General features: G+C 40.1%; 1 protein-coding gene across 5 annotated transcripts in view; it reads right to left on the bottom strand.

The window, feature by feature from the left end:
- Positions 1 to 17,972, bottom strand: part of MGA (MAX dimerization protein MGA) — an 80,814-nt gene extending 62,842 nt beyond the window's left edge. For 3 of the 5 annotated variants that reach the window (XM_023735144.1, XM_023735146.1, XM_023735147.1), the window contains exons 1-2: positions 17,155 to 17,817; positions 8,154 to 9,279 (exon numbers count right to left, since the gene is read on the bottom strand). In XM_023735144.1, coding sequence (XP_023590912.1) covers positions 8,154 to 9,214 — 1,061 coding nt within the window. In that variant the 5' untranslated portion in view covers positions 9,215 to 9,279; positions 17,155 to 17,817. The other 2 variants (XM_023735145.1, XM_023735148.1) reach the window with 2 other exon arrangements.
- Positions 17,973 to 20,881: the final 2,909 nt, after the last annotated feature.

Here is a 20,881-nt window from a genome sequence, read left to right as displayed (position 1 = left end):
AACATGGAGGAAGCTGGAGGTCATTATGCTGAGTGAATTTACTCAGTCACAGAAGGACAAATACTGTATAAGACCACTATCATAAGAACCCAAGAAAAGGTTTAAACACACAAGAAAACCTCCTTTGATAGTTTCAAGGGTGGGGAGGGAGGGAGACGGTTATTTACTAACTAGATAGTAGATAAGAATTAGGTGAAGGAGGACAGCACACACTACAGTGGGAGTCTGCAGAACTGGACTAAACCAAAGCTAAGAAGTTTCCTGAATACAATCAAACACTTTGAGGGACAGAGTAGCAGGGGTAGGCGTCTGGGGACCATGCTTCCAGGGGATATCTAGGTCAACTGGCATAACAAAGCTTAATAAGAAAATGTTCTGCATCCTACTTTGGGGAGGGGCGTCTGGGGTCTTAAAAGCTTGCAAGTGGCCATCTAAGACACATCAACTGGTCGCAACCACCTGGAGTAAAGCAGAGTGAAGAACACCGAACACACAAGGAAAGTAGGAGCCCAAGAGACAGAAGGGACCACATAAACCAGAGACTTCATCAGCCTGAGACCAGAAGAACTAGATGGTGCCCGGCTACCACCAATGACTGCCCTGACAGGGAACACAACGGAGAGTCCCGGATGGAGCGGGAGAGTGGTGGGGTGCAGAACTCAAATTCTAGTAAGAAGACCAGACTTGATGGTCTGACTGAGACTGGAGGAACCCTGGAAGCATGGCCCCGGATTCTCTATCAGCCCAGAACTAAAATAGTTCCCAAGGCCAACTCTTCAGACAGGGATTGGACTGGACTGTGGGACAGAAAGTGATACTGGTGAGGAGTGTGCATCTTAGCTCAAGTAGATACAAGAGACTAAACGGGCAGCTTCTGTCCGGAGGTGAGACGGGAAAGCGGAGAGGGTTAGGAGCTGGTTGAATGGACATCGGAAGTCAGCTGTGGAAAGGAGGAGTGTGCTATCACAGTGTGGGGAGAGCAATTAGGGTCACATAACAACGTATGTATAAATTTTTGCATGGGAGACTAACTTAAAATGTAAACTTCATTTAAACTACAACAAACGATAAAAAGAAAGAAAAAATGAAAGAGCTCTTAGAAATTAAAATCTGATCGCTGCCATAATAATTTCAATAGTCAAGCTAGAAGCTGAACCAAGAAAATCTCACATGACATGAAATGAAAAGGACAGGAAATAGAAATAAACCATAAGATAAAGAAGCAATCCAGAGGATTTAGCATCCAACTATGAGGAGTTTTAAAAAGAGAAAATAGAAAAATTAAAATTAAAAAATTAACAAATAATACCAAAAGTTGTCTTGGAACCAAAGAACCTGAACTACTTGATGGAAAGAGCACAGCACAATGATAAGAACCACCACACCAAGGCTCCTAATTGTAAAATTTCATATTATAGATCAACAAAAAATCCTAAGCACCTTCAAGAGAGGGGTAAAAGGTTACGTTCCAAGGACCAAGTACCAAAATGGCATCAAACTTCTCAAAAGGAACACAGAAAACTAGAACACAGTAACATATTTTCAGCACAGAACTCTATGTTGTTGTTGTTGTGTGCTGTCGAGTTGATTCTGACTCATAGCAACCCTATGTGACACAGTAGTACTGCCCCAAGGGTTTTCCAGGCTGTAGTATTTACGCAAGCAGATCTCCAGTTCTTCCTCCCGCAGAGCCGCTGGGTGGGTTTGAACTGCCAACCTTTCGGTTAGGAGCCAAGCACTTAACCATTGCACCACCAGGGCTCCTTAAGGCAGCTTAAAAGGGACCATAAATTATGATATGAACATACCACGTTTCAATTTTAAAAGTCAGACAGTAATTCAACAGAGGAAATGGGAGTCTTTTTAGATTTCTGAACATAGAATGGCAAGAAAAACAAAGTATTCAAAAAGATAAATCTGGGACCACATAAACCAGAGACTCCATAAGCCTGAGACCAAAAAAATAGATGGTGCCCGGCTACCATCAAGGATCGCCCTGACAGGGATCACAATACAGTCTCGGACAGAGCAGGAGAAAAATGTAGTACAGAATTCAAATTCACGTAAAAAAACCAGACTTGCTGATCTGACAGCAACTAGAGGAACCCCTGAAACCACAGCCCCCGGACACTCTGCTAATCCAGAACTGAAACCACTCCTGAAGCTCACTTTTCAGACAAAGATTAGATAGGCCTATAAGACAAAAAATGACACACATGAGGAATGTGCTTCTTAGTGGAATCAAATATTCAAGACCAAATGAGCAGCTCCTGACCAAAAGCAGGACTAGGGGGCAAGAAGGGACAGGAAGCGAACAAATGGACACAGGAAACCTGGGGTGGAAAGGGGGAGCATGCTGTCACATTGTGGAGACTGCAACCAATGTCACAAAAAAATTATGTGTATAAATTTTTGAATGAGAAATTAACTTGAGCTGTAAACTTTCACCTAAAGCACAATTTAAAAAAAAACAAACAAACCAAGAATTAAAAAAAAAAAACTTTTCAGGGCTGAAAACAACCAAACAAACAAAAGACTAAAATAGAAATCCTGCCTGAGTTTCCTGCCCCTTTAGGCTTGCCCTGACGATTTCAGAATTGCTAGCCCCCACAATCCATTGAGGCAATTACTTAAAATAAACCATATATTTATTTATGCAAAAACAAAAAAGATAAATCTGCTGGCAATATGCAGAACAGACTGAAGAAGAAAAACTAACGCCAGAAAATTTAGTAATGAAGTAATGAACAAGTGGTTATAAGTAGTAGTAAGAAAGGTGTAAATCACAAATACCATGGGAGTAGAACTAGTAAGACTTGGTAGCAGAATAGGAAAAAAAAAAAAAAAAATCAAGGAAGACACTCAAGTTCCGAGCCTCAAAAGAAATTACAACTATGCATAACTAAACACTGGAGCTGGACAGAAGATCTAGGTTGTAGCCCATTTGGAAGTCATCACTGCGGAGACGACGCCTAGAGTCACAAGGGAAGATGCACTGAAAGTGAGAATGCAGACAGAGTAAAAGCGTAATCTTAAAGGATGCCCACAGTGAGGGCTGAGAAAATAAAGTTCTAAGTAGCAATCAAAGAATTAGGATGGGAATATCAAGAAGGATGAAGTGGTTTATTTGTCAAATTAACGCCAGAATACTGATAATAAGCGTATAAACAAGCTAATTAATCTGTCAAGTGGGTCATACTGACCTTTGAGAGAACAAAGTACAGTAATGTGGCTAGGGAAGCAAACTGCAGGGGGTATTAATAAAGAAATGAAAAAATGTAAGCAATGAGTGGAAATCATATGGACAACAGCAACTCAAAAGGTTTGATGGGAAGCCTAGGGGACAATGAGTTGAAGATAATGGTGATGGAATAATTTGGAAAAGGATAGTGAGAATAGCAGCACAACAGAATGAATGTGATTGGTGTCACTGAATTGTACACGTAGAAATTTTTGAAATGGTGTATCTTTAGCTATGTATATTTTCAGCAAAAAAAGTCCTCCAAGGTCGAGAAGGGAGAGTCTTGACATGTTGTGGGGTTGTTAACCAATGTCATAAAACAATATGTGTACTGACTCTTTAATGAGAAATTATTTGTTCTGTAAACCTTCATCTAAAGTACAATTAAAAAAAGAAAAAAAGGGGAAGAAATAGGAAGAAACTCACTAATTAGAAAATCTAATTTTCTCAAAAGGGTAAAATACCCTTCCCTCTAAAACTGTGTTCACTGAAATATGTAATAAAAAAACAGTTACCGTCAAGTCGATTCTGAATCATGGTTAACCAAAACAAAAATATCAAACCCGCTGACATCAAGTCAATTTCAACTCATACCGACCCTACAGGACAGAGCAGAACTGCTCCATAGGGTTTCCAAGGAGCGGCTGGTAGATTCGAACTGCTGACCTTTTGGTAAGCAGCCGAGCTCTGAACCACTATGCCACGAGGGCTCCGAATCATGGTTAGGCAAAAATGTATCAAGCTAAATGTTAGGCTAAAGATTGACTGTCTTTAGCAATGGGAAGTCAAATGAGTGTTTATAAATGGTATTTCTGATACTCCAAAAACTTTCAATTCATTGACACTATTCAGGTTTTGGTGAAAGTATATAAATTCAAATATTTATGAAGTACCCCTCAGGTATAATCTATAATCCTAGAGTTGAAGAATCAGTACACCAAGTAAAACAAGATCCTTATAATTCTTATGAGGGTCATACTCTAGTGGAGAAATCAAGACTATAAACCAGTCAACAAATAAAATCATTTGATGGTGATGAATACTATGAAGCGTCTAGAAAAACAGAATGAACAATTACTTAGGAAATAAGATAAAAAATAAAGTAGGTACGTGACTAGCCCTCAATAATAAGACGGAGCCAACAATTTTACAATATGCAAGAACATCAAAGGTGTTAAATAGAGAGAATATCAACAGAAAAAGTCTAACCAAATACACGTAATGTTTGAGAAAGTGTGAGAAACATTGAGAACCCTAAAGTGGCTGAAATGTAGCAAACTCTGAAAAGCATGGTACAAGATAAGGCCAAAGAGATAGGCAAGGCAAGGAGTCTTTAAGTGCCATGGAAAGCCAATGAAGGTTTTTAAACCGGAGAGTAACAATCAGATTCGCATCATCCAAGGACCATTCTGCCAGCTAAGCAGAGAATGGATTGTAGGGGAAGAAGAAAAGCAGCTGGGAAACCAGTTAGATGTTAATGAAGTGGGGTTGGTGTTTTGGACTACAATGGTAGCAGCAGAGGTGGTATAAATATCAGTGTGCTCATACACTATGGGTGGGATATAAATGGTTTATAAAATTATGTAATGTAATTTAACAATTAATCAAAACTTAAAATCTGTGTACCCTTTGGTCCAGGCAAGTCCACCCCTAGAAATTGATCCTTATACTTGCAAAACGGTACAAGAATATGTGCGTAAGTTTTTTTACTGTAGCATTATTTGTAATGGCTAAAAAATGGAAACAATCTGAAGAGTCATCAACAGACAACCTGTAATTAAATCCATCCTATGGATGCTACTAACACAGCCCTGAAAAAATGCAGTACACATGCATATACTGGCACAGGATGTGCACCTATGTACACAGAATGTGTCTTATGTACATGGAATATGTCTAATATGATATTCGTGAATTAATTTTTTATTTTTATTTTTCCTCTTAAACTAGACTGGTTTTCTCTATAATAATGTTGTTCTCACTCATTTGTATTCTGATGTACTTTCCTGGGAAAAAAATATTTGTGCTGGTTACCCATGGCAGTGTGGCAATCAATCGATCCAATGGAAAATATCTAAAAACTATGTCACATGTACAAAAGCTGAAGGACTGGGGAATATTTAGGTTGGACTAACATAGAATGTAAGCTCCATAAGGCAGGAATTTGTTTTGTTCAGTGCCTAGAAAAGTACCTAAAACTAGAAGGTGTTCAGTCATATTTGGTGAATGACTGAATAAATAAATGAGAACAGAAATCTTAAAGGGATATAAGTAATTTGTTTCCAAATGTCTGAAGGTCATGTAAATGAAGACACAGATTAATTCTGCCCTCTACAACCACAATTAATAGAAAAAAAGGGGGGGTAATATATAGAAAGGAGAGAACAAGGACACAAATTTCAACTTATAGGAAATAAGCAGTCATCCAATAATGGAATTAGGTGCCTAAGAAGACAGTGAGACCAAAATAGCTTAAAACAAAAAAGACAATACCACATATGTTGACAATGAGTTGGAGTAACCGGAACTCTCATCATACATTGTTGGTGGAAGTGTAATTGGTATAATCATTTTTAAAAACTCGGCAGTATTTACTAACACTAAACATACACCTAACCTACAACACAGTAATTCTACTCCTAGATATGTAACAAAGGGAAATGAGTGCGTATGACCACAGGTCATGCACAAGAATGTTCACAGCTGTATTCAGAGTAGTCAAAACTGAAAACAACTCAAAGGTCCACCAACAGGAGAATGACTTAATGGATTTGTGGAGGGAGGCAAAAATAATGTGGAGGTTTCCAATCTGGATGAGTAAAAAGAAGAACAGAGTTTAAGGTGAAAGAAAAAAAATTTAGTTTGAGTTGGCAATAAAAACGAACACATTTTAGGTAGAATTCCAGGAGCTGGTTTGATTTAGAAGTCTGGAACTAAGAAAACAGACAAATCTAGGCTAGAGGTATTCTTAGCTTTAAAAATAACCAATATTTAGGTAGGAGCAGAAATAAAACTGTTAAGAACATAATACTTGGAAGTAACACTTAAGAAATGGTTGACTATATTAAGATGAGTCACTGAAGATAACTGAAAACAGTTAGAAGCATTAGAAAAGCCAGGTGAATGGTAGGGTAAAGGCCAAGGGAGAAAAAAGAGCATTTAAATGGCCAAACAATAGCAAATGTAACAAAGCCTGAATAATGATTGGTGGGTTTACAGAAGAATCCACTGATGACATTAACTAAAACAAAGTGGAATGATCAAACAATCATGCTTCAGCGGACTGAGTAGAAAATGGAGGATGAAGCAGTAAATTTAAAAAAAAAAAAATTTTTTAAGCCTTAAATCAGAGGTTGGCAAACTTTTTCTGTAAAGGAGCAGACACTAAGTATCCAGATTTTCCAAGCCTCATATATTCTGTTACCTATTTTTATATATACATTCAAAAACAGGCTATAAGCCAGATTTGGCCAACCCTGGCCTTAAAATAATCTCTGCTCCCAAAGCAAACATTTGGAGACAGTTTGCATATAGCTAAATACCATTTTCACACATTAAAAAGTGCTATTTCTTGGAGCGTGTACTTCAAGGTGTTTTGGGAGCTTTTCCCCCCTTCAGTGACAGAGATACTAATGCATTAATAAATCCAAACAAATTTCCTTGATTAAGATCAAATGTTAATCATATGTAACACCAATAGCTGCTATCTGTAACAAAAAAATATACCTGACCCTTTCACCTAACGAACTTCTTCTCACCCTGGCCTCCAAAGAAATTGTAATAATAAATTTTCCATCATCCAAGGGAAGATTAAACTGCTTCTGGATAACCAAGGTAAAATATTATAATGGGGGGGTGGTCAACTGTTTAAAATTTTTAATTGTGTTAGATAATCAAGATTATTAAGACTGTGGTTAGAGAAATCAAGTATTAGGGACATCCACTGGTTGCAATTACAAAGAATATCACATGAAAAATACAAATTGAAAACAACTTTCTCCCTAGATGAAAAACCTGTACATTGTTTGAGTAGCATGTTTGGCAGCAACTCTTCGCAAAGCAAAGCACTAACTCATCCAACAGACAAAGGGAACTCATGAGCATGGGGAATCTAAACTCAAAGAATAGTAGCTGTTAATGGTATAGGAATTAAGTGAGCAAAGAGAAGGTAAAGAAAGTACTGGGCTAGAATTTACTTCTGCCCAACCTGGGTTCTAAAATTCAAAAGAAGGCAAGTTCAAATAAAAAGGAAGAATACATCCTGCTACTTCAACTGCAGCTTGTTTTTTAGTCAGGCAATTTATGGATTAGGATATCCACAGAGCAATAAATTCTTAAATAACCCATTGCCACTGAATCGATTCCAACCCTACAGGGCAGAGAAGAACCGCCCCATAGGGTTTCCAAGGAGCAGCTGGTGAATTCGAACTGCCGACCTTTTGGTTAGCAGCCGTAGCGCTTAACTACTGCGCCACCAGGTCTCCAAATTCTTAAATATTAGACATAAATTAAGTAAGCTTACTCTGAATCCATTTTGTGCCTTATTTAGGTAAACTCTGTTTCAGCTATGATTTGGGGCCATCAGTAGCCCTATTTCCCCTCTCTTCCTCAATTAATCAAGAGCTGAAGTTGACTATATAGGTTACTAAGGAACAGTCACGGAGAATTAACAAAATTCTAAATCTAAATGAATGAAAGAGCCTCATTCTGGCAAGTCATTCAATTTGCCTGCAATTCTGGATCCTGAACCCAAGGGCTATTCATTACAGAGAAATGAAAAACTATCCTTCCAAAAATGTAAAAATAACTGTACTATATTATATACTGGCTTATATTCAGCATTCCAGTGTTAAATCCAAAATCTGGCCCACCTCGATCTTCCTTTTATCTCTTGAGAAAAATTGTTACCTACCTTTCAGAAACCTCTTGCTTCAACTGAGTAACTTCCGGTGCTGAATCGGTATCCATGAAACCAAGCAAGTCTTGTTTTATATTAAGGGAAGGCTTCTCCAAATCCTTGCCTGATGTTTCATGACCTCTCAATACAGGATCCAGATCACTTGGCTGTATCTCTGACCCCTCACCTTCTGTAACACGAACCCGATGACCCGGAGAACTGGGTACACTATTCCCTTCGTGGTCAGAGCTATTCTTCTGTTTTCCATCTCTCTGGGGCTTACTATTCAATCCATCATCCCGGAAGCCTTTGGCAAATGGATTGTAATCTATTTTCAGCTGGGTAATCTGAATGTTCTGATAAGCCGTTACTGCAAAAAATTCAGTCTGTGGGAAGGTAAAAGTGTGGACACCAGGGCCATTTAACTGTATCACTTCAGTAGCCTTTTCTGCAGGCACCAAATGAAGCCTCGGCAGGTAGCGATGCATAGAGTGCAAGATGATATGCCCTTCTTGGTCCAGTGTATTGTTGGTAAGTTTGAGTTTATAGAAAGATACTGGTTGATGCATCCAATAATGACCCGTGGAAGGAGATTCTGGATGAATAAAAACCCTCCCCAAGACATGGGGCTCAGCCTTTCCACTGGGTTCCCACCAACGACCATTCCATTTATAACGATGGTTGTCCACAGGAGATATATCCATTACAAGGATATACTTCAAATTTGAATCTAAACCTGTTATCCAATAACGACAGTAAGGAAACATGCGTCTTCCCTGCTTGGTCAGAATCATCTCTGTGCTTCGATGATAGAACTCGTTCCACATACTATTGTTATCCAGAGTGACAGTGATTCCTCCCACAGTACAATCAGCTGGAAGGCAAATCTTCCCTTTAGATTTTTCTGGCGAGGACACACTGCCAGCCAAAGCACAGGCATCCCGATTAGTAACCAAAATTCCTTGATCAGTTTTGCCATTTCCCGGCTGCTTTAGAATGACAAAGAAGGTAGGTGCTGCTCCTGCCATTGTCCCACCATCCTGATTAGCCAATATGATCTGCTGTTTCTCCTCCATGATTCCAGTGAGAAACTCAGCAGTAAGACAACTAGTTACCACATAGTCACAATGGCCTTCTCATCCTAAAATATGAGGGGGGGGGAGAAACTTTAATCAAATGAGTATTTATTTTGTTAACAAAAATACAAGAATCACTATGTTATCTCCCAAATATTTCTAAACTCTTCTAAGAGTTTGCTTCTACCCTTCTCTCAATCACTGTGAGGATATTCACTCTGGAATATTAAAGTTTTTTCCTGAAGTTCATTTAAATCTAATTAGCTAAATTACTCAAACCCCACCCACCAACAATTCACTATAGATACCATAATCGCACGCAAAAAGAACAAGTGTGTATTTGTTTTAGAAAAATTACATACAAGTATAAAAATATACAAACATAGGGAGCTAAATTAGAAGGTCATTTGCATTAAAAAGAGATCCCAACACTTTATGAATTAATTTGTCAGAGGATTCCTCTACATAGCAAGTTCTTCTGGGGCGGCTAAAAAATAAGTAAATTTCCATGTTACCATTGCACAGAACTAGCTCTTTATTATGGTATTGGCATGAGTTCATAAATAAGTAAAATGCTATCTTAACTTGTTAGCACATGTTATGGATTGAATTGTGTCCCCAAAAAATGTGTGTCAACTTGGCTAGGCCATGATTCCCAATATTGTGTGGCTGTCCTCTATTTTATCATCTGATGTAATTACCTGTGTTGTAAATCCTAATTTCTATGATGTTAATGAGGCAGGATTAGACGCAGTTATGCTAATGAGGCAGGACACAATCTACAGATTAGGTTGTATCTTGAGTCAATTTCTTTTGATATATAAAAGAGCAGAGAGGAGGGAGACCTCCTACCACAGAGAAAGTAGAGCCAGAAACAGAGCACATCCTTTGGACCCAGGGTCTCTGTGCTGAGAAATTCCAAGACCCAGGGGAAGACTGATGACAAGGACCTTCCCCCAGAGCTGACAGAAAAAGAAAGCCTTCCACAACACACACTACAGGGGAAGTCAGCACTACTAGACTAAACCAAAAGCTAAGAAGTTATCTGAATACAACCAAACACTGCAAGGGACAGAATAGCAGGGGCAGGGATCTGGGGACCATGCTTTCAGGGGACATCCAGGTCAACTGGCATAATAAAGTTTATTAAGAAAATGTTCTGCATCCCACTTTGGTGAGTGGCATCTGGTGTCTTAAAAGCTAGCGAGCCGCCATCTAAGATACATCAATTGGTCCCAACTCACCTGGAGCAAAGGAGAATGAAGAACACCAAAGACACAAGGAAAGTATTAGCCCGCCCAAGAGACAGCAAAGGCCACATAAACCGGAGACTTCATCAGCCTGAGACCAGAACTAGATGGTGCCCGGCTACCACCAATGACCACCCTTACAGAGAACACAAGAGACAGTCCCTGACAGAGTAGGAAAAAAGTGGGGTGAAGAACTCAAACTCTAGTAAAAAGACCAGACTTAATGAATGGTTGGACTGAGACTGGAGGGACCCCGGAAGACATGGCCCCCAGACTCTGTTAGCCCAAAACTAAAACCATTCCCGAGGCCAACTTTTCAAAGACTAGACTGGACTATGGGACATAAAATGATACTCGTGAAGAGTGTGCTTCTTAGCTCAAGCAGATCTATGAGACTAAATGGGCAGCTTGTGTCTGGAGGTGAGATGAGAAAGCAGAGAGGGTCAGGAGCTGGTTGAGTGGACATGGGAAATCAGGGGTGGAAAGGAGTGTGCTGTCACAATATAGGGAAGGCACCTAGGGTCATATAACAATGTGTGTATACATTTTTGTATGAGAAACTAACTTGAATTGTAAATTTTCACTTAAAGCACAATAAAAAAATAAATAAAAGAAGAAAAAGAAAGTCTTCCCCTGTAGCTGATGCCCTGAATTCAGGCTTCTAGCCTCCTAAACTGTGAGAAAATAAATTTATGTTTGTTACAAGCATCCACTGTGGTACTTCTGTTATAGCAGCACTAGATAACTAAGCACATTTATCTTAAAAAGCCATGACAAATCACCAAGAACTTACTGGAAAAAAGACAGCTGGGTCCATACCTCAGAATTTATATTGAAAAAAATTCCAGATACATCAAAAATTTAAATATTTTATTTTTTAGTAAGATTACTGTCCATTAATTTTTAATTAAATTTGAGAATTCTTAAAGAAGTCCTAAGAAAAGCTTTTTTTAATAATAGTAAGACACAAAGCCTAGAAACCAAAAAGATTTTAAAAAACATTGATAAATTCAATATGCTCTAACTTTTTAATTTTGATAAAAACCATCCAAGCAAAATAAAAAAATAAATGGCTAACTGGGAAAAAGATATTTGCAACTCATATTATAAAGAACTCATTTATATGATATAAAAAGGGCTCCTACAAATCAACAAGACCAAAAACCTAGTTTAAAAAATGGGCAAAGGATATGAAGAGACAGCTCACAGAAAAGAAAGAGCAAACGGCTATGAAAATGTACAGTCTCACTCAGAATAAGAGAAATGCTAATTAAAACCATCCTGAGATACTCTTTTTTTTTTTTTTAAACCATTCAGACTGACAAAAATCAAAGTTCGGTGGTGGTGGTGGAAAGACACAGGTCAATTACCATTCTCATCCAAATAGTTACTGGGAGTCAGAATGACAGAATCTCTATGATAGAGAGCTACTTGAAAATATCAAAAGCACAAATGCATCTATCCTATGACACAGCAGTTCTTTCACGACTTTCTTTACCTTACACATATACACAAACCCATGATAAATGATATGTACAAGATTATTCCCTATATTTCCATTAACAACAGCAAATGACTGGGGCGGGGGGGGGTGTCCATTAATAGGGACTGGTTAAATAAATGATAGCACATCCACAGAGTGGAATACTATGAAGCTGTAAAGAGAATGATAAACTCCTTATGGATGAATACAAAATTAGCTACAGGATAGAAGAGTTGTAGATTATGCTATGCTTCTTTAAAAAGTCACAAGAGAAAAAAAGCCAAGGGGAAAAAAAAGAATATGCATTTGCTTAATATAAATAGACTAGTTGTAATATTGGTGATATGCAAGAAAACCTGGGTGGCTGGCAAAGATAAATCCTTTGTCGCCTTCTAAATGTTTTATCTTGTGAACATACACCTACCTAAAAAATAAAGTTAAAACTAAATTAGTTAATTGAGTTATAAGAAAAAGGCTACATATTATGATTCCAAACCAAAACCAAACTAAACCCACTGCTGTCAGGTCGATTCCGACTCACAGCGACCATATAGGACAGAGCAGAACTCCCCACAGGGTTTTTCAAGGAGCAGCTGGTGGATTCTAACTGCCAACCTTTTGGTTAGCAGCTGTAGCTCTTAACCACTGTACCACCAGAGCTCTTACATGAAATGTCCAGAGTAGGCAAATCCATATAGCCAGAAAGTAGATTAGTGGTTGCCAAGGGATAGAGGAAGGAAGAACTGGAACACAGATACAGCATCTGTTTTTGGGGTGATGCAAATATTCTGGAATTAGATATTGGTAATGTCTACACAACTTAATATGTTAAAAACCACTGATGTGTACACTTTAAAAAGGTTGCATTTTATGTTATGAGAATTATATCTCAAAGAGTTATAAAGAAATCTCAGATTATTAAATTCAATGGAACTGATATGCTAAATTATCTAAAATTCTACAAGACATAAAGCTGTCTCCTCTAATTAGCTTTTATACAAAAAGGAAGATACTAGATCAGTACACCTATGTAAGCGGGTAAATAATTTTGCTTTACAAAATTCAGCCAATTACTGTTCTTCATTTTAATCAAAAATTCTAACTTTACCTTACATAAGAGCTACTAACAAGCAGTAAAAAAAGCCTCTAATTTGAATTTTACCTCTTCTTTCAGGATTGGTCACATGATCAACAAAAAGAAATCTCCAAAACTTAAAATGAGCAGCCCTGGTGGCACAACAGTAAACACTTGGCTGCTAACCAAAAGGGTGGTGGTTTGAACCCACCCAGTGGCTCTGTGGGAGAAAAGACCTGGTGATCTGCTCCCATAAAGATTACAGCCTAGAAAACCGTGGGGGGTAGTTCTACTCTGTCACGCGGGGTCACTGAGTCAAAATCGACTCCACAGCACCTAACAACAACAAAAGCCTGAGGATAACAACTATTTTAAAAACCAATACTTCAAAAAGGTTGGCTATTATTTGCTACTACGGCTACGTTGTTGCTGTTGTGTGCTGTGGAGTCAATTCCGACTCACAGCGACCCTACAGAACAGAGTAGAACTGTCCCTTTGGGCTTCCCGGGCTGAAATCTTTTTACGGCAAAGGTTAAAAATAAAAACTGACTTCCTAACACTAAAGTACTAATACCAGTAACGGTGGGGAAAAAATATCATCCCCTCTGACTTGAAGTTTATTTTTCAGAGACATAAAATTTAGAGTGCTCCTTTTCAAAAACTGTCTCAGGCTTTAATAAACTGATTTTCTAAAATTAATTAACAAGCTTAAACAATACCTGTCAGATATTGATAAAACAAAACTTAAACAGACTTAGAAGTCACAAATAGGTGACTTTGAGTGGTCCACACAGTTAACATGCTCGGCCACTAGCCAAAAGGTTGGAAGTTCACACCTCAGAAGAAAGGCCTGGAGATCTACTTCCGAAAAATCAGCCATGGAAAACCTTATGGAGTACAGTTCTACTTTGATACACATGGGGTTGCCATGAGTCAGAACCAACTCGATGGCAATGGATTTTGGTAAAACAGTAAAGCTTAGAGAACTCACAAAAACTACATGATATCTCTGCAATGGCGTATAGCTCAAACAGTACAAACTCTTCGTCCTGTATTTAATTCATAAAGTTCGATGTGTTGTTATAAATCACCAACTATTTTTATGAGCAACTATTCAAAATATTTTTATTAAATGCATTTCAATATGATTAAGGTGGCAAAAAGTAACTGGAAAAAAATTTTAGCTCTTCTAAATTAATGAACTACATGAAGGGTTCAGAATCTCTTACACGTTATCATCCCTAGTACTAAAATCTTGATTTTCAGATCAGCACAGGGGTAAAAGCAGGACGGAAAAGTTTTAACCAATGCTTTAAAAATCACTATCTTTTAAAGATTAACTTATGAAATATCAAAGATTCAACCGACAGAAATTCAATTTAGTGAACAATTACAGAACTGAACTTAAAAAGTAAATTTTACACTAACTTTACATATACATATTTCAGGTTTTTCCTTTTGCCTAAAGTCAGACTGCCCTAATGCAACTTTGTACACAGGCATCTAATAGAAAATTTTTTAATGTAAAAATGTGCAAGACAGGAAAAAGTTTGTGTAATTTGTATAAGGTCTTTTTGAAAAATCCTCTGATCAAGCTATTCCATTAGTTGATAAAATGAAAGCTCTAATTTATGACTAAAGCAATCTCGATTTTGAGACAGATAGCTTTTAGCTTAAGAACAAGGAATCACATTCTTATTCCACATCAATATAAGCACAGATTCCACTTCAATATAAGCATATTTCTATGCTTCTAAGCTACTGTACTGGATTTTCTAATAAAAGAGTAGTCAATTCAGTATATTCAGCTCTTTCAGGCACACAAAGACAACTCTGAAGTATAAGACAACCTTAAGCCAACAGCAAAAATCAAGCATACTAGGCTACCCACGAAGAAATAAATCTCTCTCCAGCAAGATTCTAAAATACTTTGTATTTGACTCTATAAAAGCTTTAAAGAAGACAACAGTTTTGGTACATATACATACCTTAACATTGAAAAAAAAAATTCAGGTTCAGCTTCTCACTATGAAGCACTTCTCTAGATTAAATAACTATAACAGCCAAAAAAGTAAGTTTAGTTGTGCAAAGTAAAATACTCAAAAACTACATAACATTCTGAAACGTCCCATGAGAAGACAGACACACAGAGAAACATACACTTTTACAAAGAGTGTTTTCAGGGGAGTAATGTGGCAAGTTCCATAAAAAAGTATTACAACTACAGTGTCCCTATTTTAAATATCTTTTCACCAATGAACTCTTTGGGAACTGTTTAATAAAGCGATGACCCCCACACAACTTACAAAATACACTAGTTTACTAAATAGTTGCCTAATTTAATAATTTGTACACTCTGCAAAAAAAAATTTAACTATATCAAATCAATACCATTACTTTAAAAACACAAATATTTAAATGTTGGTCAGCACATTCCGAGTGTTTCCAAAATTGCTGAAAACCACCACAATCTTAGCTTCATACAACAAATAATTATAACATTGTATGGCAGCCATCAAGATGTTAGTTTGTTCCTCAATAGAATCCTTCACTATAAAGACCTGATTAAATTAAATTATGTTTCTGAAGCTCAAATTTTAAGAGAATAGGTTGAGTCAAACTTCAGGATTTGCCAATATAACACAGGGCCTAGAAACTGCGAAAACCTTAAAACAGAATTTGAATATAATCAGAAAATACAGTAGCAAATAATGACAAAGACAGCAAAACAGCACAACCACCAGGTCTTAATTGTCATTAGGTTAATTTTACTAATTAAATGGTACTTGCTATTAATAACCACTTCAGACCAGACAATGTCCTAGGCATTTTATTATCACAATCTATAAGGTAAATTTCAAAATATCTGAAATGCCTTAGGTTTCAAGGCACAGACTTGCACTACTGCCTCCTCTCTCTAGATACCACTCGTTATGCTGTCTTCAGGAACATTTCCTATTCCTAGAAATGGTCCCTTAACTACAACTCGGAGCTAGCAAGCTCTCAAGTCTCCAGCAGTTGCAAAGACAGAATTGGAAAAAAAATTCTGGCAGAAACCGACAGTGATCAAACAGCCACCTTGCCTTGGAGTAAATTATGCCAAAGCATCCAGCGCACTGAACTTCAAGTCCTAAGCGTGTGTATTCTGTGCAGTGAACCCAACCAACTCAACCCACACAACGGCTGTGGAAATTATAACCCTACAGCAGCAAGCAGCACTAGCGTTGCTCCGACATCCTTGGAATTAAAAGATCTCCAGTCAGTCCTGGGAGAAGTAGTCGCCGTCGACTATCAAAGACCCACAATTGCCGCTTTTAAACTGCAGAATCCAACTGGCCAAGAACCACGTGAAAAAATGCCGCAAGGAAAGCTCTTCCGGGGAAGAGGCGTCCCGGCAGATCACGTGCCACTCGCCGGAACCCTCCGATCTCTCGGCGGGACCAAGCCGCATTCTGTTACCGAGGAGACTACAGAACCGGCCATCAGGTCCCCCGGCCAGCCCCCTTCCCAGCAGCCGTCGCGCCGTCCTCAGACACTTTCCCCGCAGCCCAGCCGCGGCGTCGTGCCCAAAAAGGAGCAGAGCAGACACTGCTTGCCAGCAACTGCGCCGCAGAAGCCTGGGCGAACGCTACAGCACGCACGAGCGGCGCGCGGGTGGGCTCGAGAGTTCTCACACTCCACGTGTCAGCTTCGGCGACGCGAGCCTTGAGAGAGTGGTCTTCCCTCAAAAGGAGGTGCACTTTGGTTTCTCACGTTGCTTCGCTATCAGTAACCCCTCCTTTCAGACTTCCTTCATCCCTCCCTGCTCCCACCCTCGCTAGAGGGAGGAGGTTATCCCCAGGGTTCTGACGGCAAGGCAAAATCTTCGCAGCAACACACTACCACTTTCCACCATCAACCTAGTTTGAAATAACCTCTAACTTCCCCCATACTCTTCGCACACATAGATCCCTCAACCCTCAACTTCAGTAACTGGAGCTCGAGAGAGACGTTACTTAGGACCTAGATCACCTACCATTGAGGGCAGAGACCATCCTTGGCAATTTAACAGAAGCAAGAAGCCCCCAAAACTGAGAACTAGCTACAGGTCACCCCACAAAGAAAGGAAGAAAATAACACCTGCTCTCCCCACCTGTTTTCCCTGCCGTCATTTCTGCACTTGGAAACCTCTAGTCCTTTGTTTACCAAGTTCCCACTCAATATGTAGAGCTCACTTCCTCGCCCTCCTTCTTTATTAAACTCACGGTCCCGCCTCAAATAATTTGCCCGGAAATTACATGCTAAAAGAAGCGTCTGTACAGGTGTCAAAACGCTGCACTCAGCTCCTTACAGAAGCGACGTCAGTACCGTCTTCCCTCGGAGTTTTGAGACCCCGAGTGTGGGTTCAAAAATGCAAAGCGCATAAGCACGATTCTCGACCTAGAGCTTGTATTGAGCTGGAAGTCGTCACATGGATCGCACCATGCGGTAGAGCACCCCACGCACGCGAGGACATGGCCGTGCCAAGGGCGCTTCTCACCCCGCCCGCCTCGTGGCCGCTCTCTCTGGCGTCGATGTTACCAGCTACTTCACTGCGCGACGCGGAAGTGAGGCCGGGGACGCGCGCAAGGTGACATGCGCAGCCTCGCTCGGGGGACTATAAGCGCGCGCCAAAGGCGGCTCCGTGCAAGGCCGGGCCTGGCCGGGGCGTGCGAAGATCTCTCAGCGGAGCGCTTCTCACGCCGTTCAAACACACAAGAGCTTCAAACTCTCGAAAAACTCCAATCGGGCCAGTACTATGCAATGCCCTCCACCCAGACCCGAGAGTTACCGTGCGGGGCGTGGCCGGCCTCACCCGGAGTCCTTCACATCCCGCTGGGGGCGGGTTATTCTGTTCGGTTCGCACACCGTGTGTCCGCTCCAGCTGAAGAGCCTGCGCGCGCACCAGACGTCCACGTCACCGCGCACGCGCTCCTACCCGCTAGGAGCCTGCCGCGCAGGCGCAAAAGGAGGCGCGAGCTGCGCCTCCCTCGCCCCTCCCCCAATACCAGGAGGCCAAACGGCCCGGGAGCAGCGACAAGACCCTTGGGACCCGCCCCCGGAGCTGAAGCCGCTGCCTTTCCGGGTCCCAGCAACCCAGGAAAGCCTTCTGAAGCTTCTAGAATAAGGAAAGGCGGGGCAGGAAGGAAGCACCCCAATTCCCTCAGCCTCGCACACGAAGCCTTCGTGAAAACTCTGAAACCATTGCCGCCGGGCTCTTCTCAACTGTGCCTTCCACCCTTTCCCTTGGGCGCCTCGCCGGCCCCGCCCCTGCCGCGCCCAACCCCACCCACACCGGGCTCCACAGACCCCCTGGCTTCACAAGCCCGTCAAATGAACGCGAGATCTTCCTCCCCGTTGCTCTGTGGGCTTGGGAGACCGCCAGAGCGTCGGAAAACGTTGAAGCAGAAACCCTCAGAGACAAGTGGTCGAAGAACACTAAAGAAATAGGAGACTGAAAGCCTCACTGCCGAATGGGAAGGGAAGAACTGCCACTAAACTGCCTGTCATAAAGATGAAAGAGGTCCTGGTTAAATAGTAAAACGGGAAAATGGGAATTTTGCATGAGAGAGTATCTAAGCTTCAATGCCTTGATCTTGTGTGTTTAATTTTTCTTTGTTCAAGACATTTATGCTATGAGGTGCAAAGAAAAAATTACCGAATATCTATTGTGTCAGGCAGTTGCCGAACCAAGTCAACGGACAGTACTTCTCCCAACCAAACATCAAAAATCAGTTTACCTTTCTCCTTCCCTAACCCTTACCAGCTGCTCTTTATTCTGTGCTTCTAACACACCAGTAAAAAGGAAGTTGTTTAAAGTGAGAAAAGAGGCAAAAGAAGTAGGAAAGCACAAATTGTGGTCCATGTTCCAAAACTGGTTTTCTTTCACTCTCTTAGAAGAGTTAGCAAGTTATTAAGAACCAACTACATGCGTGATAACTTAATACAAAATATGATGGAGAATGAGGCTGAAAGGGGAAGAAGCCAAGAGGAGGTGGCTTATCCAACAGGACTGATGTGACCTATTTTTCCCTTAGGAAGGGACTTCTTTCTCTTCATTTTGCTCTTCCTGAGGGAATATGGGACAACATTGGGAGAAACTGTGCTGGAATAGCATGGACTGGAAAACATGTACGCTAAGTTTACAACCTCTGAAGTTGTTCTGAAACCAGTTCAGGCACTATCATCAAGATCATTCTGAGCATAATAAATGAATAATACCAAGATCCTAAGCAGAACTCAAAAAGTAACAGCTGCTTCGATACCTTCTTTCTCTTCCCTAACTCTAAGAAACTCTTTCCTACAAGCTGCCCTGTCAGACTCTCCCACCTCATCCAAGAATCCCCTTTTCTCAAGGAACTGAGGTTCCCTCATACAAAGTTCCCATTTTCTGAGGCAGAAATAAAATTTGTGTTGATTTAGCATTAAAATATGTGTGAATGACTGGTTAACAACCACTCCTAGTGGTAGATACATCCCAAAAGAGACAAGTTAACCAAATGATATCTCTAATTGGGGACTCTGTAAGGACAACTGGGGAGGAGGAAGTAGAGGTTCCTTTTTGATGCTCCTTCCCTACTCCAGGCATTTTACAGAATGCTAGATACTTTTCAAAACACAGCTTTGAATTTTCAAGATTTAGCATTGAATTTCCTGGTGGAAAAGATAAACTACCCATGTTTTTTCAAAGTGGGCTCTGCCTAACCTATAAAGGTCTGGAGATGTATTATCAAGAATCTGAGGGTTCTATAAGAACTTGCTGTTTTCATATTGATAATCTAAAAATAATACTGCCACACCATTTTAGTGACCCAGTTTGGGTTTCCCATCATGCTGGTACCAAGTAACCACTTCTTAATTTAATTTTGTTTGTTTTTTCAAGAAACCTCTTAAATGGTGACATTCAACCTCTAATGCATTATTTCTCAAACTTGGGTCCTTGCTTATATTCTCTGGATATATAAGAACTTTCTTCCGTTAAAAGGCATCTTTATATTGCTGTTAACTCATAGTGACCTCATGTACAATGGAATGCAATACTACCCAGTTCTACACCATCCACCTGATCAGCTGTGGATCAAATCATGATCTGTTGTGATCCATAGGGTTTTCATTGGCTGATTTTCAAAAGTAGATTCACAAGGCCTTTCTTCCTAGTCCATCTTAGTCTGGAAGCTATGCTGAAACCTGTTCAGCATCATAGCAAAACCCAAGCTTCCACTGGCAAACGGGAAGTGACAGTGCATGAGGCAATGGCAGGAATCGAACCCCAGGCAAGCTTACAAAATGCTAAAGTTGATGCTCCTGAGTTTCACCTTGCTATTGTACTTCTCACTTCAGTTATCACAGCTCACCTTGTTGTCCAGCGTAACACAAAAATCTTTCCCTTCGTTTTCCTTGGTTAAATTTTCAAGATTTTACTAAATATTAAGGAATAAAAAGGAAAGAACAGAAAGAATGCATGGATTATGAAGAACCTGGCCTAGAAAATACACAGTTATAATCTTAGATTATAACTATACATAGATTAAGAGGCAGTCGTTCAAACAGAACAAGGGGATACCGCATGGTTTAAAGTCAGGTCAGGTTTGTGTCCTTTCACCATACTTATTCAATCTGTATGCTGAGGAAATAGTCCGAGAAGCTGGGCTATATGAAGAACAGGGAATCAGGACTGGAGGAAGACTCATTAACAACCTGCATTATGCAGATGACACAACCTTGCATGCTGAAAGTGAAGAGGACTTGAAGCACTTACTGAAGATCAAAGACGACAGCCTTCAGTATGGATTATACCTCAACATAAAGAATACAAAAATCCTCACAACTGGACCAGTAAG

Source organism: Trichechus manatus, unplaced genomic scaffold (genome assembly GCF_000243295.1).
Source record: "Trichechus manatus latirostris isolate Lorelei unplaced genomic scaffold, TriManLat1.0 scaffold00076, whole genome shotgun sequence".
NCBI classification, from domain to species: Eukaryota; Metazoa; Chordata; class Mammalia; order Sirenia; family Trichechidae; genus Trichechus; species Trichechus manatus.
Note: the sequence above shows the minus strand (reverse complement) of the source record. Positions and strands in the feature narration are given on the sequence as shown.